This window comes from Sturnus vulgaris, chromosome 8 (genome assembly GCF_052056855.1).
Source record: "Sturnus vulgaris isolate bStuVul1 chromosome 8, bStuVul1.hap1, whole genome shotgun sequence".
Classification (NCBI taxonomy): domain Eukaryota; kingdom Metazoa; phylum Chordata; class Aves; order Passeriformes; family Sturnidae; genus Sturnus; species Sturnus vulgaris.
Window position 1 is genome coordinate 26,026,460 of NC_142250.1, and position 26,320 is coordinate 26,052,779.

The 26,320-nt window shown below is 38.6% G+C and overlaps 1 protein-coding gene across 1 annotated transcript; it reads right to left on the reverse strand.

Moving 5' to 3' along the window:
- Positions 1–4,578: 4,578 nt before the first annotated feature.
- PCGF6 (polycomb group ring finger 6) lies at positions 4,579–25,832 on the reverse strand. Its single transcript, XM_014883751.2, has 10 exons — positions 25,474–25,832; positions 24,441–24,540; positions 23,085–23,181; positions 22,447–22,502; positions 21,414–21,473; positions 20,709–20,817; positions 18,762–18,789; positions 18,096–18,194; positions 11,828–11,914; positions 4,579–6,834 (listed from the first exon to the last, which is right to left on the reverse strand). The coding sequence occupies exons 1-10, from the start codon at positions 25,780–25,782 to the stop codon at positions 6,784–6,786; spliced, it is 996 nt and encodes a 331-aa protein (XP_014739237.2). The 5' UTR covers positions 25,783–25,832; the 3' UTR covers positions 4,579–6,783.
- Positions 25,833–26,320: the final 488 nt, after the last annotated feature.

The following is a 26,320-nucleotide window of genomic DNA, read 5'->3' on the forward strand; positions in this document are numbered from 1 at the left end:
CTTTATGCTGGGGACAACTTGAGCTTCCACACAATCAGACAAATTCTCACCACTGAACTGGCTGCTTGTTTTTTCCCTGGATGTAGGTGCTGGCCCATGCAGAGGAGATGTAGAGCTCCTTGAAAACAAAGTTTCTGCACACGGAGAAGTTTTGCTAATGATGCTTATCTAGACACTGCAATTCATTAAAAAGTAAGCCAAAGAAAAAGCATCCAAAGGAAAAAATAAAACCACAAACCCCAAACGTTTTCCTTTGGCAGGAACGCAAACATCTCCTTTTCCAGACTGAGGAAGAATGCTGTCATTCAGCAAGAAGGAATCAATAAGCAATTCAGAGCAAAGTCTCTTCCGGCACCTTTGGCTGGATCCAGCCAACTCTGTCTCTGCCAGCTCTTGGCACAGACACCTCTTTAAGGAAAAGAGCTTCTTCCTGCAGAGAGTGACCCACACAGAGCCCTACACCAGCAGCCAAACAGATGTTTCTGAATGATCAAATGTCCCCATTGCTGGGGTCTGACACTAAGAAGCACAGTTTATGTCAAAATAGCACTAGCAATGCCAGCTCATTCATGCAAGACTTCACAGGCCTATGGGAATAAGGATCACTTGGCAAATGCAGCACAAAGTGCAAACAGGGCACTGCTTGGGGTGAGGTGGGAGAATTTTCATTGACCTTGGTCTGTTTCAGTGCTTCCAGCTGAACCAAAAGGCTGCAGAGCTAGGGGGAAGGGGGAAAGCACTCCTACAGATTGTGCAGGGGTCTTCATCCAAAACCCAGCTCAAACAGAGGTGAGCCTGCAATTCTATGACAAGCAATTACATCCTTCTTAAAGACATTGTGCTGGCCAGAACTGACATAGAGCATAACATGAAAAAGGAACAGCGTCCATGATAAACATCTGCTTAGACAGAAGGGAAATACCCACAAAATGTCAGAGTGCAATTCCAGAGACCCAGGTACACATTCACTTGCTGATGGCAGCAAAGCTCTTGAGGTGCTGTATCAGTTCTGAAACAACAGAAGCCCAAAGTCCATTCCGACCACAGCAGCCTCAGTCTGCTCCTTTGCCTTTGAATCGAGGCAGCTGCTGCGTGCCTGCATGCCAGAGAGCACAAGGAAAAACAACTTCTTGGCTCTTCAATGTCCAGAGCAGTCCTGTAAATGCTCTGACAGACATGCAGTCATTCCCTGAGATGATGCACATGCATACCAAATGTGATCTTTAAGAAAAAGCTGTTTGGAGATGTCATTTGGAAAAGCTGAGATCAGACTGAAAAACATGGTTTGTACTGAGGCTCAGAACATCATTAGGTTTAAGTAAATTTTCAATGGAAATGCAAAACAAAAAATAAAACAAAAAAACCCCCACAACATCCTAAGCCCCAGATATGACACCTCATTAGTAAATTCCTAGTCACCAATGAGACCTGAGAGATGTATGTATAAGAATGCCTGAAGCAAACCAAAATGATTCAGCAAGCCAAAACATTTAGGCTAGATTCTTAAGGAAGCAAAGATTATAGGATCATACTGTTACTCCATGTCCTCTTTAACCCCCACATCCTCCCGTGATCATTTCTTATGCTCATCAGCTTAACTTCAGCCACATTTGAGAGCACTGGAAATCTCAAAGATACCAAACCCCTCTCAGTTTCACGGTGTCAGGTATGCAGGTGAAACATCCTCATGGACTGAAGTTGAGCTTCCCCTGCTGGACACCAGAAAGTCGGTTCAGAGGATTCTCACAGGAACACACAATTTTCCTCAATCTTTGCCAAGTCTCCACCACCCACTTTTCTACTGTTAATGTTTCCTTTGGAAGAAAACTGACATTTTAAGCTTTCATTTCCAAATAGACGTTTTTACCACACAATTAGAAAGTGCAAGCTCTCTTCCACTTTGGGAAACATTTCTTCTGCAGATCACTGCCATATTTGACACAAATACACTGTTTTACATTTAATCCAAACCCAGTAAATATGGCAATACAGCTCCAACAAGAATTCTGCAGTTGCAGGGCAGCCAATCAATATTGCATTTAGTCTCAGATCCGATTACTATTTCTCTCTCAAAAATAATAAAATTTGACTTGTCCAGTGATTAAACCTGTATCTATGGCAACGTTCTGAAACCTCAGTCAATGTAAATATTTATTTGGCTCATTCAACAAGGGTCTCTTAAAGATGACATGGTAAAATTCCATTTGTGGCTACCTTGCTTCTCTTTCTGCTGAACTAATTAGTGTTACAGAAGAACCACGAGGTAGAAAAACCAAATAAAAAGCAGAAGTGAAGGGAATGCACCATTTGCAACACTTCGCCATTTCTCAGCAGGTATTTATGACAGCCTAAAAGATTTTAAAGAACCTAAACACTCAGGCTGGCCCTTGGTGCATTCTGTTCAGCATATTAAAAGATTCATGGGGACAATGTGACAATCTCTTTAAAAGAAAGTCATGCAATACATAAAAACTTCTTTATCTGTTAATAGTCTTTCTCTCAACTGCAGGAATGAATCCCTCCACTCATTTGTATTGACCACAAATTTCATACTAATGATATTCCACAATGAAAATAAGTAAACCCAGAAATGTCAGGGATGTAATTTTCCTAGTGACTATTAAAAATGTATCAACATAAATCACTGCGCATAAATGATTAATGATTCCCTGAAAACATATCCAACATGGACATAGTATTTGACAAGCTTGAATGGTTTTTCAATAAAACTCTTTGGTTGTTTCACATCTACAGAAATAAGCCTTAAGAGCTCCCCTGGCTCACGTGTGCCACAGTCTGGTGGCAGTGCAGAGCCAGGCTGGGTGCACTGGTGTGTTCAGGATATAAATGACAGCTACACCTGGCCATTGCAGCTCCCCTCTACTTAGAGGGCTCAGCTGCACATTTCACCTGTTTCTTGAACCTTATATTCTTCTTACACTGAACCCGTACTGAACACAAAGCAAACAGGCAGAATGTAAGCAATATGACTCTGCTCACAAGTTAATTGCAGCTTCATTCTGCATTTATAAGAAATCCGGAAACTAAGGCTCATCATCTCCTCTTGCTGGGAATGAGCAGGTCTGTACAGGAACTCAGAATTATGCTCCATTTATAAGCAGTATTTAATAAGGATCTGTATTAGCCATAATGCTGTTAAGGTAATGATAAAGGAAAACCAGAATTATCTCATCAAGTAAAGAAACAATAGTGTCTGTAAAATAATGAATGAGTCCACTCACTTCCAGAGTGAGTTGCCTCACTTGCAGAGCACAAGGCTGGCTCATCTCCCATGAGGGCAGAGATGCCATCCCATAGACGGCCTGTTGTTACAGATGCTCTTCTATCATCAGGACCAAAAGTGTCTGGAGGGAAGCCAAGGTTAAAAGGAGATCAACAGAAATAAAACAGCAGCAGGAGAGCTGAAAGAAGATTGGCACATTTTAAAGCAAGCAGGCTGATTATGCAGGAAACCACAGAGCCTCAGCTCAGCCTTGGCAATAACTAAAGGTCACCCTGCTGCACACGGATGTGCCCCAGGGGACCTGCAGCACTGGAGTGAAGGAACACATCAGTGCCTTCAGGTGAAAGAAAGCAGGATGTTCAGCCAGGAAAACTATGCTAAAAATACACTTTCTGAAGGCAGGTGAGGAAGAAATAGAGAGAAGTGGACAAAAGGGAAATAACAGGTCACTAAGCATTCATGTCAAATTCACCACAGGCTACAGACATTTGATCCTCCTCATTAAGCCCCAGAAAGGGTGAAGAAGGGAGTGTTGGCCTTCTGCATTTTAGCTGGCATGTGATTTATCCTACAGGAAAGTCCTTTGAAGATATCCGGGAGGCCTTTTTTTTTTTTTTGAAAAGCAGAATTTGACACTGACATTGGTGCCAGCGGCAGCACAGCCCTCTTGGGGCCATGCAAGTCAAATGCATCCCAGAATGACATTAATTTGAATTAACTATCAGCTTCTATACAGCTGTTAAACTCTGCACATGAGCCCTTCTGTAGATGTGAGGTTCAAGCCAGGGTTAAGGGTGAATTTGCAATGTAAAATGTGACTATACTGATAAAGACTTTTTAGCACAAAGCCATAAATCTGAAAACAAACCCTGAGTGATAATGGAATAGGCAATATTGAGTATTTGAACCAGATGCCTTGATTCCAGTGGCACAGAAAGAATCAGTTCACAGGGACTCGAGAACAACAGCTATAAACATGAAAGACAGTAATTGAGAGGTGGCTTTCACAAAAAGATGTTCTTGATGAAAAAAGGGGTCCTTTAACTACATAGGATTATTTCTCCTGTATTTCTGTGAAGAAATCATCTTGACTTCTTTACTGAGCTATTTCTCACCAAAATCCTCATTAAAAGGGGAGATTTCATGTTACTCCAGCTAACAATACCACACTTAGCTCCAGTGGAGACTCTGGTATTGAATTACCCTTCACCATTCAGCCTCTTAATTGAAATTTTTCATTCTAACAACCCCAGAGCACATTCAGCAGTTTCACTATCATCCACTATAATTCTGAGCTTACATAGGAAACATGGAATGGAAACACAAGGGCTCAATTTTAAATTGGCTAAAATAAAGTTTATTTTACTGTTACAATATATAATCTTTTATCAACACAACTCACAAAGTGTTTACAAAATAATCTCATTTTCTGCTGCATTTGAAACACTACTTTTATACAAACTTTAAAGGTAAAATAGGAGTTTGTAGCTAAAAAGGCTTTTTGTTACATTTTTAGAAGCATCATGAGAATTACTTCAAACAAAACTTTTTCTTATGGTGCCACCTTCACAGACAAAACAATATTTATTGTAAAGACTGAAGGAGGATTCATGAAAGCTTTCTTTAGAAAAAGGATGCCAGTCTCCTTAGGCTGACAATGAACAAATACATTTGAGCCCTTGCAGCCAGGTGGGAGGGCCAATGGAATCTGGGGATGCATTGGGAAGAGTGTGGTCAGCAGGTCAAGGGAAGTGATCCTACCCCTCTACTCAGCCCTGGAAAGGCCACAGCTGGAGTGCTGTGTCCAGTTCTGGGATCCTCAGTACAGGAAAGACAAGGAGCTCCTGGAGAGGGTCCAGCAGAGGCCACAAGGAGTCGCTCTGCTCCTTAGGGACATTTAAATGCCCCTCGCTGCTCCCGGCAATGTCCCCTCCATGCCTGACTGGCTGCCAAGGCTCCCAGGATGGAGCTTGGGGCTGCTACTCAGGTGTCCCCAAACTCCAGAAACCCCTGTACAGCCCAATCAAACCCTCACCCCTGGACTTAGCGCAGTTGTTGCTGCTGCCTCACCAGCTAACAGAAAGAAAGGAGGACTGAAATAAAAAAGAACTTCTTTACATTGAGGGTGGCAGAGCACCAAGCAGGCTGCCCACGGAGGGTGTGGAGTGTCCCTCTCTGGAGACATTCCAAACCCACCTGGACACATTCCTGTGTCACCTGCTCTGGGTGACCCTGCCTTGGCAGGGAGGTTGGACTGGATGACCTCCACAGGCCCATCCAACCCTAACAATTTTATGGTTCTGTAAACTTAGATGCTTACAAAGGCATCTCTTCCTTTTCCCTGCACTGACTGTAAGGAAGGAGCCTGGTGCCTAACGGAAGCTTTCATGAATCCCCAGACTAATGATGCAGTGTGCAGCAAGACTGTAACACACTGAGCTCTCTCGTCCTTAATGCTGCACAAGACAACATGAAAATCTTAAACAGAAAAAAATTTGAAGTGTTACAGTTGTCACAAAACCTAGTATTTTAACATGTTAAAATTAAAGCCACCTAACATCCTCTGTGAATACGGTAGTAACAGGCAGGTATTACATTACTCAACCCTGGTCTCCACTACAATGCACTAAAACACATTAGAAAGAGTGGAAAAAGTGACCATTTTCACAGCTGCTGTAGAGGTATGTGCTAAAGTGAATGAATTTATGCTCCTGACAATCAAGTTAGTTGATGGATTTTACATAATAGCAGAATCAGGTTGACAGTGATTACTTTATATACAGCAAGCAGGTAGAAAGAGGTGCTACTTTTTTTTCATGCATAGTTTAACCAGCTTACAGCCAGCTCATCTCCATTCAGACTAGAGATGCATGATCCACCATTTGGTATAAAGCCAAACTACCAGCAAATATATTTCCAGTGCAAACAAAATTGTCTTTCTTCAAGAAAAACAACAAATTTAATGCTACTTCTCAAAAAACAATGCTTATGCTGCATCATTTTCTACCTAATTTGGTCTGCGTTTCTGAAGTTTCCTTCCTCTCCCCAAAACACATCCAAAGACAGATGATCACAGTATATATTTTTTAGGCAAATTAGTGTCTCTCCCCCAAAACATATTATACTACTCATTGAAGATCATCCCTGAGAGCACCGTTCTAGCTAGACACTTAGACAGCAAGAAAAATCTCAGAGCTTAGAGGAAAAAAAGGCTGTTCACCCTGTGAAATCTTGTGGTTTTAGAAAGTAAAAAAAAAAAAAAAATTAGCTACTTTGAGCATTTAGTTTCCCTGAGCTGAGTGAAATTTGAAGACAGTAATTTGTAACATGAAGCATAGCAACATCTACAGCTGTACTTACAGAAGCTGCAATTTTTTACAGTGGTAAAGTCAGATGTTACATTACAAGCACACAGCAGTTAGTGGTGGTTCCTTTCACTCGCTTCCTGCCACAGGAAATACGATGGCTTCTTTGGTGAGAAACAGCAGTGAAGAAGCTCCATGACTTGACTCTTTTGCCTTCTGATATTCCAGACACCTTTAAGTTAGTGGAGATACCACCAGGCCATAGTGCAGTACAAGAAGACCGTCCTAGAGAGAAGAAAAAGAAACTGTCTCATCATAGCACTCTCCCTTCTCCACAAGGCATTTCTGTCACCACCTGGTACAACAATTGCTGCATGGCAGGACCCCAGGTACAATCTCACCATTTTATACCTTCCATATGGAGATTGCAACTGTTGAAATTTCAAGGCAAATAACTGCATTCCCCTCACCTCTTTGAGATGGAAAAGGGTGTTAAAAAAAGAGTAAAATCTGGTACTACTACTATATACATTTATTAAGTAATAAATGCATTGGAATAAGAAATCTCTAAATGACAAACGATTAGTTTATTAACTCATGTTTCTCCTCTTCAAAGACTGCTCGACATAATAAAAAATCTCTTTCACCTGTGAAACAGGATACCTCTGACCCATTAGTTTTACTTGTCACTTAATTCACAAGCAGCTGCTGGAAGGCCTAGCAGACCCAGTGGGAATCTGACACTGCATTACACCTATTTATATGGACAGACTTTTAAAAAAGTTCTCTTTTGAAGAGAGAACTGCATTAGTACCAACTGACATGTTAGAAATTTTACTATATTTTGCTTCAGATATTTTTATCTATTAATACACAGGATGTAAGATAATGTATTAGTACCAAGTCACTAACTTTTCTTCATCTTCTCATCCTGATAATAACCAGGAATCCATTGCAAACTCCTGAAAGGATACAGGAAGAGACAGGAGCTTTAACTCACTAGGTGATTATAATAAATTGGGATAGCAGCATTGCCAGGTAGAACAGGTTCTAAGAGGTTACTCAGGAACCTCTGGGTACATAAAAATGTTACACCTTCCCAAAGGTACTTAGTCCTTGTGCCCACTAGTTCTTTCAAAGGAGAAAACAAGACACATTCAAACTTTATTTTTGGAGAAAAAATGTGGTCAAAACCAGTTTTTCCTATTTTCCAGTTTCTTAAAGGAAATAAATATTTATACAAGAAGAAAATGCTACAATGTATTCTTTGATGAATAATTTTGAAACTGTATATTTGGCAGTAGGACATTTAAAGGAAATAGTCCTGTTAAATCCAAGGCCAAACCCACTGCAATTCCTTCTCTATGAAGAGAAGCTGAGAGTTACCCCAGTACTGGCACTTCTTACTCTGTAACTATTCACTTGCAAAGATTACACATTTCTATCAATGTTCAGCTGCTTTCTCTAGATACTGTTATTAAAGGGAAGTGCAAACAGAGAATGAGCTCTCACCGCCCATTACAAATCTCAAGGCTAACTCAGACAGGAACAGAAGAAAAGCAAAGCTCTCCAGTGTCCTCTGACACACATTTGTGACCCTAACCTAAAAAATTGCAAAGGATCCCACCTGTTAAACTCAACTATGAACTTTAGAGTGGAACTGACAGCCCAAAACATCAGAACATACACCTCTTTTGATGTTCTAAGAGCAGCAGCAACAAAAAATGCCCCACTTTCCAAATTCAGTAACCCCACAGCAAAGAGTAAAACACTTCCATAGGAAATGTGTGACAGAAGGCCACAGTAATTAAATTAGAGCACAGCTTTTGCTGCCTAACTCAGGAGACCAAAAAAAAGCACAATAGCATTGGGTCACAAAAAGGTGAGAGCTACAAAGAGACCTTTATAACCTGCCAAACCTCTGTGCCAAGGACATCAAGAAAGCTACTCCTTTTAGCTTTTCCCATGTGTGAGCTCATTATATCCATCAGTGCTGCAGAACTCCGAGAAGCCCAGTTTTAGACAAGTGAAAATAACCAGCAGCTTGGATCAGGTTGCTTTTGTGCAGCAGAGGGGAGGAAGGTAATACAGGGAAGAAGTTATATTCCCATTTACTTAACAACAAGCTTCCTTTCTCAGCTACTTGATCAAACTCCTAATTACAGGCAGATCTCAATGCCTGGTAACAAAAACTGAGCCTTTAAAAGTCTCTGTAAGTGTCTTTGATAATTCCTTGCAGTAAAGCCCACAAGTTTTACATTGTTAAAAAAAAAAAGCAATGTTGTTTCTCATTATATAAGTTCTGTCAGTGAGTTTTTTATGGTTTTGCCCTAAACAGAACTAGAAATCCTACTTTCAGATAATTAGGAAGATTTAACCAACCACTCAATTTCAGAAATGTCAAAATATCTTGACATCTACAAAATATAAACAAGATTTATTCTTGATTATTTTTAGCCTTCTATCAACTACTCAGAAATGAACATGCTAATTGCTTACATTCAACCACTAAAATCAGTTGCCTATTTACTCCAATTAAAACAACCCAATTAGGTTACTATGGGGTCAGTGGTGGGAATATTTATTTTATAATCAGATTACACTTGGTCTTTCCATACTTGTTGGAAGGACACAAGAAGAAGAACTGTGCCTCCAGGAGACTTTAATTTACTCAGGCTCTAAGGCATCACTACACAGTGCTAGTCAGTAGGAAAAAAAAAAAAAGATATACAACACTCAAAATCTTCACAAACAAATTTTAAGAACCATTCAATGTAAGTAAAAGCCACTAAAAACCCCACAGTGATTATGGTTCAGAACAACAACATATGTGATGCTGCACTGCAAATGCTACTGAAGAATGCATGTTAAAATTAATATATTTGCCAAAGAGAAATTTATCTGCATTTTTATAATCACTTTTCCCAGCAAAAAGAATAACTGCTGACATGAATGAACTTGCAAGTGAAAAATGTGACTCGGAATAGCAGCTATTTTTCTCCTCTAACAGTGGTTGTACTCATCTAAATAAAAGAGCCCAATGTTTGTTCCTTCAAATGACTTTCTGTTGCAGAAGTAGCTACTGAAGCTGTTTTCTTTGCATGGAGCATCTACAATGAACCTCAGAAAGCTGCAAATGACAGCAGCAGTTTTGAACAGTGTCTCAGCATCCTGGTGAGAGCTGTTAGGGACATTCCAAGCTCCAATGCTGATTTGGAAAGGCTGGAAAGTTACAAAGGCACAAGATGCCCTTGGAGTTTAATGTAAAATTCATCAAATGTTCCTCTGTACTTGTACTCACTGGCCAGGATAACTGTGTCCCTTATTGTATTTCAGATCCCAGTGAGAAACAAACAACTCTCACCATTTTAGACTTGACCTATCTGTTGGGATATCATTTCATGGGTAATTATCTAAAAATGTTTTCCAAGGTTTTTTTAATCCTAGAAATGCATCCTCTTGATTTATTAACAAATATTATAATGTTAGACTAAAGAACATGAAAATATCACAATTATTTCAATATCAAAAAAAGCAACATTCCTACTGTAACTATTTAGCATCCTTGGAGATTGTCTAACAATACGAAGAAAAATTAAAGATGAACCTGGTCTTTCAAATTTCCTGTCGAAAGTGACTATGAAAAAACAAGACTTCACAATAAGTCAAGATGTTTCTTTTCTAATTGTTTGCCCAATAGAGAAGTCTTGAGAGAATTAACTGCTAGCATACTGATTTGGTAATAAATGAGATTTGAAACATCACTGGAGAATGCATTCCAAGACAACTGCTCTCTTTGTGGAGCTGCTGACTGGTATTTTATCACTAAACATCAATCAGGCAGACCCAGTTCTGACAAAAAATTCAAACTGCTGCAGTATTCCTTGAAGTGCTCCCCCAAGAGCATTTCTCATACATGAAAAGCTTTCCTGCTAAGCTCAAGTCTAAAGCCATACATGTGACTATACCCTTGGATTGAGAAATTTATTATCTCCATGCCATTTACTGAAGCTTTTAGTAGAGGGCACTTCCATCACTATGTGCTGATTGCTGAATTTACTTACTCATAGTGCTAGAAACAAGTTTGTTACCAGTACCCACTTCTTCCCAGTTTCTATCCCCTGCTCCCCAAACTGGATTAGGTTATGTTTTCATTTCTTCTTCATGCTATTATAAAACAGCTAAGACATCAGGTGTGGCATTTACTCCCTTCAACTGCAGAAACAGTACAATCTTTACAGATTTTAATGTCTGCCAACACTAACGTGAGCCAACTCCCTTCACCCTGACTCTGGGACTCTTCCTAATGATTCAAATCAGGTACAAGTGATGCAAAATCCAAGAGATCTCAAAATCAGCTTTTCACTTCCTGCCCCCAACACAGAAGCCTTCCTGCAGCATAAGAAAGCCCAGCAGGAACTTTAAATGTAAATGTTTGTGCATGTGTGTGCACAAACAAGTGAAGAAAGCTGATTTTGCTACTATTTAGCCCTTCTGCTATCTGCTAAGATTGCTTTCCAAATAAAATACCAATCTAATCCTTTTTCTTCCCACTGTATTAAATATTAACTTTTCAGACTTCCAAGTTTAGACTAAGATACAACTTACCAGATGTCACAATTTTGCATCTCTCTTACTATGCACTTGGCAAAATACTTCATTGTTTTTGCAGTACTTCTAAAATGGTGTAATCCTTTAAAGATACTTTGAAAATATTCATAAAGAATTTTTAAAAATTCTTATTTGCAAAGCCAGCAACAGTAAAGACAGTAAGTTATCAACAAGAAATAGCTGGCCACACACTCATGCTGTGACCAGACCAATACAAGATGCATCAAGCACATTTACTGCATTCATTACCCTCTATCTTTGGCTTGTATTTTTTAAGCAAGTTTATTCTCCTGACCTAGGCACAAGGATAGCCTTATTTGGGAATTGTCCTCTGATGTCCCACAGAGATGCAATTGCCAGAGAGGAAAAACAAGCAACGTTAACTGAAAGAATAGCTGGTACATTTTTTTAAAGGTAAGACAGCAACTTGAGGGGGAAAAAAAATCCCAAAACAAAACCCAACACAAATCCCTCATATCCAGAACATCGTGAGACCAAGAACATGGTACACTTGTCAACTCTACTCACAAGATAAAGACGATTTTGCATAAACTGGAGAGATTTTTCTAAGTGACTTCTTCAGACAAGTTGGTGCTACCCGAGAGCTTAAGAGAAGTTTTCTGTTTTGAAACAGAAAACCTGGAACCAAGCCCCAGCTGCCACCTACCTGTACTGCACTCTCTCCTATGACTTGTCGAATTTCCCTCAGTGTCTGGTAGTGCTCCAGCAGGTGATCACCACATATTATATCCACCTGTGAGAAAACACAAGTATGGTTAAGTCCAGCTTGCCTTTGGAGTAGCAAAACAGTATCCAAGCCCTTTCAATTTTATTAGCAGAGTTCAATGCTAGCATGTTAGACACTAAAGCCATCTTTACCTCTATTGTCCAAATGCATTTAGCATTCACAACACTACTGCACTGCCCTAATGCCTTTCATGGCCCTGTCCTGGGCTCACTGCTCAACAGAGAGGACAGTTTGTTGTTTCACTCAGTTTCGTGTGTCCACTGAAAGAAATTATTTAGTAATAGCTGTGATGAATTTAATGAGAATTTAGATAATGTATTAAAATGATCACACAAACATCTGGCATAATTCATCAGTTGCAAAGGAGGGAAACTTGTTTGCTCCACCAACAAAAAAAGAGCCATTGCCACCCTCATTCTTATCTTGAGGGAGAAAACACGTGACTAATTCCACTTAATACTGTGGAAGAAGTGCCTTTACAGAAAAGAGCATCTTGGTGCATGCCATTGTCAGCAGTTACATCACAGTCCTCCTTCAGCATGCACTCAGTCAGTATTCCTGGGGTGCAGCTGCAGGGCATACTCAGCAGTTCCATGCATTGTCCTCGACTGCAGCTGAAATCTGTCAGTGGTGCCTGCAATTCCATGGGAGGCACTTTTGTTTAGTAACTGCCCACAAAACCAATAATTTTGTGGAACACACAAACCTTTATCAGGTATTTTAAATTCCTTGCCCTGATTATTATGAAAAATAGGCTTCTCAATAAAGTTACCATGGATTTACTGTGCATAATGTAAATCCAGTCTCTTAATGTTCCAAATTAGAGCAGCTAACACAGCATTGTTTTTCTCTCTCAACTGAAGCTTGCTTACATTTTCCTTATGAGCAATTTCTAGACAAGGAAATGAGAGTGCTCTCACTCGTGAATTGACAAGAACTCAAAATTGAAGATAAAAGCATTGACAATGAGCAGTCCCACAGCTTTCTGCAAGGGAACTGCCTAAGCTCTGCCCCTGCAGGAGTTGAGGAGCACACTGCAATATCATGACGTATTGTCTTATAGAGCCAATTTCCACCCCAGGATGTGCTCTGTGCTGCAGCTATTCCACTCCCCCAGATTTATCTTCTTCTACAGGCTGACCCACTCACTCTCTCCTGTTCTTCAGGGGAAGATTTAGTAAGATTCACGCTGGCAGACCACATTGTTCTGAGACTTGGGAATGCAGGAATTCTACTCCCCAGAGGTTCAGAAAGGACAAATTTACTGCACCACCTGTATTGTATGAGAATGATGCAGAATACTCTTTTCATGTTTGATTCTTAATGTGCAGAAAATGTAAACTGCCTAGTAGTACTTCTGCTTTTAGCTTCCAGGAGGAAGCCAGGAAGTAAAAATCTGTGTGGACTAATTGTAAATACTGATCAGCTATTGATCCATATATACTCATATATTTAACATCAACATTTGATGTATTTAACACAGCACTTGAAAAATATATTTCTTTTCCTTTTGGAAAACTGTCAGCAGTTCTTTCTGCTATCTTTCATGCATTCTTAACCTCTACAGTTATTACTTCAGGAAGACAAACATTACTGCTTTGCTTTCCAGAGATAGGAGTTTAATTACTTTTGCTTTATAAGCTTACTTCTACAATTTTTATAGCATAGGGCACTGAAAACTCAATCTTGCTCCCAATGAAACATAACACATAAATGTTTTATATATGCTACAGAAATAGAAAATCTAATCTGTTTGACCAATACAGGATGCAAACAGACAGTTGCAGCTGCTGACGATCTCTCAAAGCAGAATTAGAATGCTTGTTTGAAAGTACACTGTTGTACCTGCTGCTCCAGTTTCAAATGACAGTCATTAAAGAGCCAGTATCTAATAATACATTTAGAAGAATTTTTCACATCTACTGTATTAGAGTTCTCTGAATACAAATGCTTAATCTTTTAATTCCAGCACCAAAGCCTGGAATATTGCCTGCTAATTCTTATGCTATCATTCATTATACAAGGACAAGAGAATAAAACATACGATGGAAAAAAAACCCCTCAGGTCAGTGCAAAAATAAGTTGTGAAATGTGTCTCAGAGGAATCCTTGTGTCATACAGGAATTAATATGTTCCATTACAAAAGAGGCACCGGCACCACAAGTTCTATGTATTTACTAAAATTTCAAATGACTGGTAAAATTGAAGCCAACTAGTACTGATTGCCTGACACAGCAATAACTGTAGCTTGACATTTTGTTGAAAGGAAGCATAAAGGTGGATCTGCTGAATACTCAGTCACTTCTGTTAAAATTCTTATTAAAATAAAATACGTTTTCCATTATGCCATTTCTTTTCTTTTGGTAGCATGTCTGCTATTATAGCTATTTCTCTAAAAGCCACCATAACATACAATTATAAATTCTTGCTCACTAGGTAAGACAGAAATAAAAATAGAAAAAGTTCATGCAAGGAACACTGCACATAAGACTCATCTCAAGGGAGAATTTGGCCCAGAAAGCAGCAGGCTTCAATCAGTATTTTCTATACCAACTCATATAACCCAGGGAAGGACAAGGAAAACACAAACATGAGATGAGTATTTGGGCTAGTTATTCAAAAAGCTGTTAGAACTTCCCATTTCCTCTAGCTGCTGTTTATTTTCCAGAGTTCCTGGATGCTTTTATTTCAGGGTCTAAGACTGGCATAAAGAAATTGCATCAACAACTATACCATGTATGAGCACAGAGTGCTTTCTTCCAGTCTCCCCCAGGACTGTAGTTCACACACTTTTAGGAATGCACATCTGGTTACAGTACATTAATGAATTCTGAGCAGCTGAGCTGCAAATCTTTCAGCAGTGTCTCTCATCCCTTACAGAAGAAATAGCAGGAAGGAATACTGTTGCTGCAGGAGGAGCTCAAAGGAAATCATGCTCTAAAGAAAACTTCAGATGCCAAAGAAAAGAGTCTACTGGGTTCCAAACACCGCAACCTGCATTTAGCTCCTATCAGATGTTACCTACTTAGCTATTACTGCCAATTCCAGTTTCTAAAATATTATTTTCAACCTCTCCCAACAAATTCCAACAAGAATACTCAAGAGAGACTTTGTAATTAGAAGTATACATAAACACATACAGAAAACTAATTGTTGCCCAAAGCATAGAGTTGAAAACAAAGCATCAGAAAGAGTAAACTACAGTCTGCCAGCTCGAGTGGTAGATAAAAAAAATGAAGCCTTAACCTTCAGATAAACTAGGGAATTCAAATCATAATCCATTTGCAAATGTAAATACAGGAGGCTGAAAGTAATTTGAAGCCTCACAGTAGGAAAAAAAGAACAAAGACAGTCGCTTCAAAACTGCGTTTTAGAGTTTTATATATACTGCTACACATGAGCCAGATGGCTTATTTCACATTTTCATTAACCTAAATCCATTGCACTTGTGCAGGTCAATAAAGAAGAACAAGTATTAGCTTATATTCCACACGAAAAGATTAAGTCAGAGATGTCCAAGCAGAGCCAGGAGTTCAGGGGGTGGGTAACACACCTTCTATCACTTGGTCATCAAATCAGCTCTAACAGGGAATGACTGAAACATTCTCAAAGAGAATTAAGTGGAATTACTTTTGCAGACTGTCAAAGTAAGCTGATATTCAGTAGGAACTGACTGCACTCTCAGAACAACCACACCTAGTATCCTTATGAGAAGTTTCAACAACAAAACCAAAAATGCAATTGATATACTGAGGAGATGAAGGAGGAAACCCTCTGTGCCTTCCTTACAATCAAATCTTTCGAAGTCCCAAGCAAGACACAATTCAACACTATTTAAATAAATTTTCTGTAGGTAAACGTAGTAAAAAGTACTGCAAATGTTGTGCATTTTAGCTCAGTATGTCTGAGATACAAGTTTCTGAAAGAAACTTCCAAGCTTCCCAAGGAAATCAAATTCTTGGACTCCTGTCCCAAGTTAAACAAACCAAACTCAAGACGTTTTACATAAAACCGGATTATTTTAGGTAATGAATAGAGTTGGAAATTAAGACTAAAGAAGTAATATCAAAAGGAAGAGCTCGTTGTCCACAGTTAGTATCTATTTCTTTTTAACATACTTTGGGGAAGCTGCAGTCCTTAACACTTCCAAATACCTAGAGCAAACTAAAAAAAGCAGCAAAGAATCTTCTACATTTAAATTCTCTGCACATATTGTTTGTAACCTAGTGTCTAAATGCTTCTCCTTGTGCTAATTCAGAATCAGGTTCTCCTTAATTTTGTTTTACAGTTTATTACCTATACTAGGAAGCTGGAGTAAGACATGATTCATTAGGCTAATTAATCTTCAATGACTTATCTGACATCTCTTTCACTTTCTGCATGTTCACCAACAAACCATCAGCTCCAGTTCTGTGTACTGCCATGAAAAGGTAACAGCTCACTACATACAATCCTTTAATCTTAGCCCCCATATGACAAAGAAATGATCACTCAGGCTAGAAAAAAATACTTCCACCTTCATTTCCTAAATTTCCAATTTTTTAAAAAATGAGCCTGGATATCTTCAAGACAGCAGTCATGACTTGGGGCATAAAAATCAACTACATGTTTCTAATGATCAAAAAAAAATACTTGCTGAAAAGAAAAAAAATGGACCACATCACTTAAGATGAGAAAAAAAGGCAGCCAAGGCATCTGTCTGTAGAAGAAAGAAGATTTATCATTTCCTCCAGGCAGGCAGGGCTTGCATAGAAGAGACCAAGGATTAGAACCAGCCAATGATTGTGCCTTACACCACGATGGCAAACGAGACACTAGCAGAGATGGGAGTGACTGGCTCAGCATCAAGCAACATCTTGATAAAGGAAGTCTATGAAATCATCAGCTTTTGAGATGTAGTAACATTGACCCACTAGTAGGGGATTGTATCCGTCTGGCAAAGTCCAAGTAGAAAGAAAGTAAATTCTCAAGTTCTCCAACAGATGATTTAAAGATTTTACAATCTGAAAGACACCCAACACACAGGCTCGGGCTGATTTTGAAAGATGGACACCTGCAGATTCCAAGATAGATGTTCAGTACTCCTGAAAATTGAAATTCTGATGTACTATTTAAGAAAATCCAAACATCCAAAACAATTCCTTCCCCTCAAATAAACAACAACTAAATAATGCAAGAAGTTTCTCCAGCCTCATTCTGAGGATACTTTTATTTGTTTAGAATATCAAGTCACCACCATGTAAAAGCTATAGACTCTCACTGAGAGGAAACCAGCAAATGAAAATACATTAATTCTTCTGAATGATGAATAATTCATATCTGATTTGCTTTGTCACCACTGGAAAGGTAAGCAGCATGAATACTCATTACTAAGGCACACAGTCCTACAGCTATTGCTGTAAGAAAACAGCCCTGACTCCAAACCCAGCACTAAACTTCTCCCATTTGCCTATTCACATCAGCATCAGCTTGACCTTTCAGGAATTGACAGCTTTAAGAATTATTTACAAATATAGACATTATTTTATATATATATGTATAATATTATTACATACATATATTATATATGCAATATAATGTATATTACAGAACTCTTGCACTTTCCCAACTGAATGGCTGCTGAAATACACTGAAGAACCAGAAACTGGTTTTGACTTCAGTTCCTCTCAAAATGGTTGAGAAAACTAAAACTAAGCTAAATCCTTTTGTACCATATTCTGCTCCATTGAATTCTTATTTGGAGGAAAGTGTCTGTATTTGCATTCATACCTTTTATTTCAACACATCCATAACGTAATTCTTTCTTATGTTTGCCTCCAGTTAAATTTTACTATTATTCAACTTAAACCTGTCAGCCTTTGCATGCTCCCACATTCTCACTTTCCTGCCTAGTTTTACCTTTGAAACAGCAGAATCTCTTGGCTTTGAATTTTATTCGCTGAAATTTTACAAGGCACTTCAGAAATTCTGTCCAATTAGTACAGTAGTGTGAAAATCTGAACAGGTTGCAAATGAGTTAGAAGAGTTGTTCCTTGCAGATCACAACGTTGCAAACAATTAAATTTTTACTCCTTGCTGTATAAAAAACTCTAACATTACTTCTAGAATCTACAATAATTGAAACGGAGCAATGGAAATCTCTGTCCAAAGCACAGACAACCTGTGACTGTTACAGCAAGTGACATACCTGACAAGCAGGGTCTAGGTCCATTTTTCTTCTGAGGAATTTCTCCACATGTCCAATCGTTGCCTCCCCGGAAACACGCACAAACTTCTTTTCCAAAGGCTGCACAGAATAAACAAAGATTAAAAGTTAAAGGTTTTGGCACTAATCCTCCTAAACTCCAAACTCAAGCAACAATTCAATAACAGGGAAAAATAGCTTACATTTTTGAACCCTTCTCTGATCTACATGCAGATTACCTCATGAGGAATGGACTAAATACACATTAAGACTCCAGACGCTGTTTAAACATTTAAAAATAATAAGCAACTGATAATTTTTTAAATTTTTTATACAGCCCTATGTTCTGTGTGGCCCAAAAACCTCAGGATAAACAAGGCAGAAAGAAGGGCAAATATGAGACAGGAAGGAGAGGAGGTGATACTGAAGATGAAAAATGATGAAAAAATATTGTGAAATATGAGGATAAAAAGAAGAAAAAAATGCTGGGTAGGTGTGACATTATACAACAATAAGTTTGAAATACACTGTAATATAAGATTGGTAATTACTATTCTGAGGAATGCTCCAGCTGCACTCAGTATAAGAAAACCAAACTAAATTAAATATACTCAGGATATAATTATTTCTGAAGTAAACTGTACGACAAAAATTTAATCACATTTGTACCTTAAAATTCCCTGTGCCTTCATTAGCTCTGAAAAAACAAAAGAGTAAATAGTCAACATTGCTAAGATTATCAGTTATTAATATCTTCAAGATCTTTATTATAAAAGTGACTTATCGATTTATGAATCTTGCATATCCAAGTTATTTTCCAAATTCAGGCTCTTCCTTTCATTAAATTGCTATGCATAAATAATATTGGACTGAATTTGTATCTTTTTCTCCTACCCTTTATTTTTCTGCTCAATTTTTCTCGTGAATTCAGCTATTTATGATGTTAAGGTTTGTAACGTGAATAAAAACCAATGCAGTTTAAAGCCTTTTTTAAACACAACATAACACTACTTTCCATAGGAGTAGGTTGCAATATTGATGCTTCTTAAACATCCATACTTCATGATCCTTGATATTTCAAACCCTAACAGACAGTACCTAAGAAGTTACTGACAGAACACACCCTACAGGGCTCTCTGGGCAACGTGCTGACCTTCCAAACTGTTCATATGACAATATTAATGCTAATGCTATCTAGGATCTCAGAAAAGCACCATGTGTTTCTCTGGAATGTGAAATACATACAAAGGTGGCAAATAATCAGATTTCCAGTTGGGTTCAGCCAAGGTTCAGCCTGAGCATGTGATCTACCATTGATCACCTATACTCCACATCTCCTTGTAGTGCAATGTGTAAATTTCTCAGTTAATTAAGGCCAATACATGACATTTCATTATTCTTGCACTGCATTAGCAAGTATGTATATATGAGAAAGGAAACAGTGCAGTATTTTCATTGCACTGGAGATGGCAAAAAATCAAACATTGCCATAAATCAGCTGATCATTTGCTATAGCAAACAAATGTAACACTTGTGCAGACCATACATTAACATGGCACTTCAAGTTACTGTGATTGAGTATCTCTAAATACGTACCAGGTATCAGACAGAGCTAAGAAAATCTGTCATGAACAAAGAAACAAACATAAAAAAGCTTTTCCACTACAGCTGTCATTTTATTTGATACAGTTCCACAGCCAGAGGTGACTACATTACAGACTGTAGAGACACAATGTAGACAGTCAGACTTTCAAAGTAACAATTTCTTCTGGCTGGTCCAATCTATTCCAAGTTTTCTTTATCCAAAATGCTTTATTAATCTCTCATTGCCAAGATAATCTCTTGGATTTTGATCATATAAATTAGCAAAGGTTAAAAAAGTCACTAAGATAAAATGTGGATGGTGTTAAACCATCATCTTTTCTTGTTAGAAACATTCTGTGCTTCCCTCCATATAAATAACAAAACCACAGTGGACAGTTCCACATGGTATAGACGGTATTTGCACAGTATTACATTCTTTGCTGACAATGCCGGACATTTAAAATAAAGCTACCAAAAAACCAAATATAACAGATTCAAAAGTCATCTTGTTTCTCAGGCAGATACAAGTTTACCAGTTTGAGATCTAAACTGATTTCTGGAAGTCAGGCACGAAGAAAATGAACACTGAAACTAAGGCAGGAACGTGGATTCACAATGTTAAAAACGTGCTATTATTTGAAAGCCACTGATTGCTTCCTCCGACCACATCCAGCATTAACGGTGCTGCCACCTACAGGGATCAGACACTGGAACAGACAGAGACTTCTCTGTTCACTTTACTGAGACTGTATGACTTTGTTAAAAACAAAACACATCTATATTAAAAAACTATACTTCCTAGGAAGCTACTTTTATAGGAAGACACATCTTAAAACACTGAATTATCTGCATAATCTACCTGTGCACGCACTGGCTGTCACTACTGCACTGTAAGTTAAAACTGGCTCCCCACTACTATTTGAGATGGAAGAAATGCACATTTAATAAAAACCAAGAGCCAGTTAATGGTCCATCACATGCCAGCAGCACCCTCATGTCAGTCAGCTGCTCTTACATGTGGCCACAACTCACCCAATAAACTCGAGAAGTATGGAAATGTCAAGTTCTGGTGGGATCCGGAACACTGAGCCCAGAACTTTTCGAGGTCGTCCTCTGCTCGGTGGAACTGGCTGTGGGACAGCTAAAATATTCAAGTAGCCAAAATGCAAAGAAAACTTGAAATAAAAGCAACATAAGATACTAACATGCACTGAGCAAAATAGAATAGCTCCCCAAGTAAAAAAGCCCATGCAATTCAGCTTCTTTATTACTAAATCAGCTCTTCCTACATTCTCTGCTGTGTATATGAATCAGAATTTTGATAGTTTTCAGCACAGCACTCTCCAGAGTTTTGTTTGATAGGAAGACACAAAATAATTAGAATAATTCCCCCACTGTTTAGCAGACTTTGAAACTCTCATTTTTACTCCTTTGTAATGTCTATTACTTATTAACAGCCAGAAAATAACATTAATACACATTTTAGATGTATTTCCTGGTTGTAAGCAAAATATGTAGTTTAAAATAATTCAACCATGATCAGGGTTTAAGTGTTGATTCATCTATTTTTGTAATCTAAGATCTGTGACAAGTTGTAATTTCCAGATAAGTAAGAATTCCGTATTTCCAGTAGTACCTCCATCTTCAGTTGTGAACTAATATTTTAAAGAAAGCCCTTAAGAATAAATTACAGTAAGTATTTCCTTAATAGTGTTTCTTAAAGTGATTACAGCTCACCTGGTTTGGGCACTTCTAATCCTCTTTCTTTATAGAAGTCATGCATTTGTTTTTTCTCTCCTGAAAAAAACGCACAACACAGATTGAAACGTTTCAGATGCTGAGAACAGACATTCTCATTGACCAATTTTCAATGGTTAGAGCAGTAAAAGCTTTCCACTGTTCATACAGACCTTTACCATCACTAGTATTTCATGAGGCTAAGATACTTAAGAAACCCAGAATAAAATTTTGTTATTCTAAAATCAAAATTCTACGTAAATTCTAAATCGTTTCTGAAGTGTATTCTAATGTAAATTCTAAAATGTTACAGTAAAATCTGGGAATAAATCAGAGAAACTGGCCATAAATAATACTGAAATAGCTGCAAGAACTAGTATCCTTCTGGATGTCATGTTTCATGACACGACAGGGTATTTTATAGCATGTTCACATACAGCGCAGTACTTTTATCCTATATTTATATATACACATATACTTTTATGTATACATATATTTTTGACATATATGTCCATGGTATACAAAGCTACACCAGCTATAGTCCATACATATCCACTAGATTGTATATCTCACTCAGCACACCCAGGGGTGCTGTGCAGGATCATTGGCTCCCAAAGCTGAAGATAAATGAGATGAGACAGTAAACACATCTAAAATCACACAAGTAAATACGGCAATAAGGAAAAATTAAAAGCAATTGAGAGAATCAGTCCTGGCATTTTTTTTCTACTGAGCCAGGTGAACTTTTTATACAGAATGATATGATATAGTTCTACTAAAGTAAGAGGAATGACTATGAAATATTATCTGTATGTTTATATGGATACAGTGATAGTTGTGTTTCACGAGATAAGGTACACACCACTACCACAATAGCATTAGCAGCCAGAAAGATGCCAGTTAATTAATTACAACTTATAAGCAAACATCACAAAACTATTTTAAAGAGTACAGAGTAGAAACAACGTTTTGAATTACTGTTTTCTGTTCTTTTCAATCTCTAGATAGCAATATAACAAAGAAAGGGACTTACTTTCCTCCAGATTGACAACTAATTTATAGACTATATCCTGCAGCTGTCGGTCCAGTCTATGAAACAGGAAAAAAAATTAGAAAAAGACTTTGGTGCAAGACAAAATGGTTTCAGTAAACTGTAACATAGATGCCAAATACAACATTGAAATGGGATGTAGATGAAGTGACAGAGCAGCAATTTGACATCCACCTCACATCTCTCTAAATACTCATCTTCCATACTCATACAGCAGAGCTCCAACAGAAGCCATATAAAGTTTAAAGCACCACTCTTAATGAACAGTTTAAGAAACTAAAACTCAATTTTTGGAGTTAATAAATATACCATGCCAAAAAGTCTTCATCTTAAAAGGAAATCAAAGCAAATAGTTAAGTGTTTGTATCACCTGTAACAATGAGCAAATGCATAAAAATACCCAGGGCAGGGTAAAAAACCCTAGAAATGGATACAAATTAGATAAAACAATGAAAAGAGTATTTTTATCTTAATTATGGTGGTGAAACTTATACTAGTGAAGAACATAATGTGTTTCTTGTAACCATTCCTTTGTTTCAAATAGGAAAGCACTACAAGTCTGTAAAACAAAACATTTAAAAGCAAGTAGCAAATCTATAAAAATGGGACAAATTCATTACCTGATATTATAGAGGGGCTGTGTCTGATGTACAACAATATTGCACTTTGGACATCTGTTGCTATAGTAGAAGTGTCTCACAATGCAGCTTTTACAAACTGTAAAGAAAAGAAACCCCGTAGGGGTCACATGTCCATTACACAGTGCCATCTGTTCAGGCAAAAGGGGTAAATACACCCAGACTTCCCGTACAAAATTTGTCAGAGACAAAATGAAGTCACTGAATACCCCTAATCCAATGGATGTATGGCTGAGTGTTCAATGCGTATGTAGAACGTGAGTAGAACTAAAGCAGAATATTGACTGCTGAAAAGCACTCTACAAGCACTTTCCGTAGAAACAAAGTAAGAAATCACAACTCTGCCATTTTCATTGTGTTTTAGAAGTCCTTTAAAAATTTGGAAAGAAAGCTACTAAGTAGAAATACCTAGAATAAATAACCTACTATCAAGTCAGCTCCCCATCAGCCCGAACAGAGGAACGTTTTCCACAACATTTACCAGGAAAGTTCTAAGACACCACATTATGCTGTCCCTTCTAACAGCTATGCCTCTTTGTAAATCACAAACTGTGCTGAATACTATATACTATAGAACAAACTGGTGAGTAGTGTTCCAAAAAAGGTGAAAAAAAAAGAGAGAAAGTTTTCGCTCCATGCAGTGTGAATGTTTGGGAGATCTAGTAAACCAGGATTCTTGGATTCAGGTATGAACATGGGTGTGGCTAAGAGAGTTAGCTTCACAGTAGGCATTTTATTAGTTTGGAGAGAAAACAGTTCTGTTTGCACTGGGAAAACTGTAGGCACTAGGACCGAGGGGAAAAATAACAAGACAAGCACAATGAAATCAGTTTATTACCCACCTATTTCCATTCATCCGATTATGGACAAACTGTCCCATAGGTGGAGACCACTGCTTTTGTATCTGAACTGGTACTTCCACACAGGTCCTTATGGGGTTTTGTGAATGTACAAGCTCACATCAACAACAGCTTAGGAAACTTTCTAGTCCATTAAAAGCAGAGCCACTCAACTTTCTTTTCTCAGTTATACACTCCAATTCCCAGAGCCTACTTAAAAAAATATTAATAAAATGTATGTAGTGGCCCTGCTTTTGTCTTACTTGGGCATTATCTTTTTCCTTCTTAATATGAAAAGCTGACTTCATGATTGATTGATCTAATAATTTTCTGATGGTCAAAATACCCACAAATATATCTCACTTAAGGAACAGAATAAACACAACACATATTCACTTCGAACAGAGAATTGTTTTTCTGAACTCAGAACATTTCAACAGCTGAACTGGTTTGAATTTACAACTAAATCCTCAGATAGACAAAACTGACAGACACTTACAGGTGTGCAGGCATTCTGTAATAGTTGTAGCATCGATAAAGTAACCTTTGCAGATGGAACACAGGATGTAGGGGGTCAACTCTGCGAGATTTATCATACGCTGCAAAAAAAATTGGTAAGAGTTTGAATACACAAGCTAAGTAATTAAATTCCCTGACTGCAGCTTCCAAAATACCATAGCCTCAAAACCACGGGAAAAAAATGGGATCAATATGTTACAGGAATAGGTTTTCCTAACAGATCAGTTGCTTCTCGTATACAGCTCTTTTCTAAAGACTTTTACCTAGTCTTCTAAACTGAGCTTTTTGACAACAGTAATCCAATTTGTTTCATGAATCATACCTAAAAAAAACTTTAAACAATCATTTTGGGAAAAGTTCTTTTGGATAAACTCTTCTAACAAAATATCACATAGCCAGCAAGCTTGAAGTGGACGGGGTGGCAAACAACATTATTATTTGAAAACGCTCAGCAATGCTCAGTTGGAGTCCCAAATCAAGATGTAGAGAACGTTTGTATGACAAGAGACGGTCATCTCTTGTTTGTACACACAGTTACGGACTATACAAATACACATAGAAGCAAAGGCTGAAATTTCACTGCTTTGAATCCTGGTCATGAAGAACATTTACCAGGAATGCACGCAAGTAGTTCCACAACAGTTTTCCTGGCTGAATAATACTATTTCAAAAAAGAACTAATTTCTTCAATAGAGACGATCTGAGACGTGTCTAAAATAGGTGACACATTAGATTCTTGCGTTTCTTCTCGTCTCAAAGTCCGACTAAAGGGCTTTCTTTCCCTCAATAACATAATTCATTTCGCCCACGTGCCAACGTCTACCACACTCTCAGGCACGCCGAGAGTTTGTAAGAGCTTCACTTAAATAAGAAAGATGAAGTGAATTCGGGTAATAATAAAATAAATAGCAAAAATAATAAAATAGTAAAAATAATTAAAAGTCCATTACCACACGCAGGGCACGCCGGGAGCGGGGCCTGGCGTGCCCCGGGCACCCTCCCGCCCCCTTTACCTCACGGTCGTCGTCCGAGTCGAGCTCTCCGTCATCCGTTCCGAACCGAGCCCTAGTATCGCTCTCCATCTCTTCCTCCTCCTCTTCCACCTCCTCTTCGTCGTCGTCTTCGTCGTCGTCGTCGTCATCGCCGCTGGACTCCGAGCGACCCCGCTCAAACTCGAAGGGGAGGGAGCGCGACCCCGAGCAGCTGGGGGCCCCCTCCATGTCCCGGTCATCATCGGCCGGGCCCTGGCCCTGGCCCTGGCCCTGGCCCGCTCCATCCCCGCCCGACAGCACCGGGACCCCTGATCCGGTGTCTCCCTCCATGTCCACGGACCGGGGCTCGCACGGGTCGCTTCACGGCCTGGGGCGCGTGCGTGGGAACTCCGCGGGGTACGCTGGGAAATGTAGTTCTAAAGAACGCACGGCTGCCTACTGCGCATGCGCTGAGCCACAACCGGATTTTTTTTTTTTTTCCTTAAATTTTCTTTTCCAAGCGACTCGCCAATGAACGCTTAAGTTGTCCCGAAAGACTCTCAATTACACAATACCAGTTTCATTCGAAACAAGGTTTTAATTCTGTAACATAATTAAATTGTTTGGGTTGCAAGGCACATTAGAGATCATCTAGTTCCAACTGCCTGCCATGGGCAGGAACACCTTCCACTAAAACAAATTCCTCAAAGCCCCATCCAACCTGTCCTCGAACATTTCCAGGAGTGGGGCATCCACAGCTTCTATGGGCAATCTGTGCCAGTGCTTCACCACTCTCACAGTAAAGAATTTCTTCCTAATTTAATCCAAACCTGCTTTCTGTCAGTTTAAAGCCATTCTCACTTGTCCTGTCACTACATGCCCTTGTCCA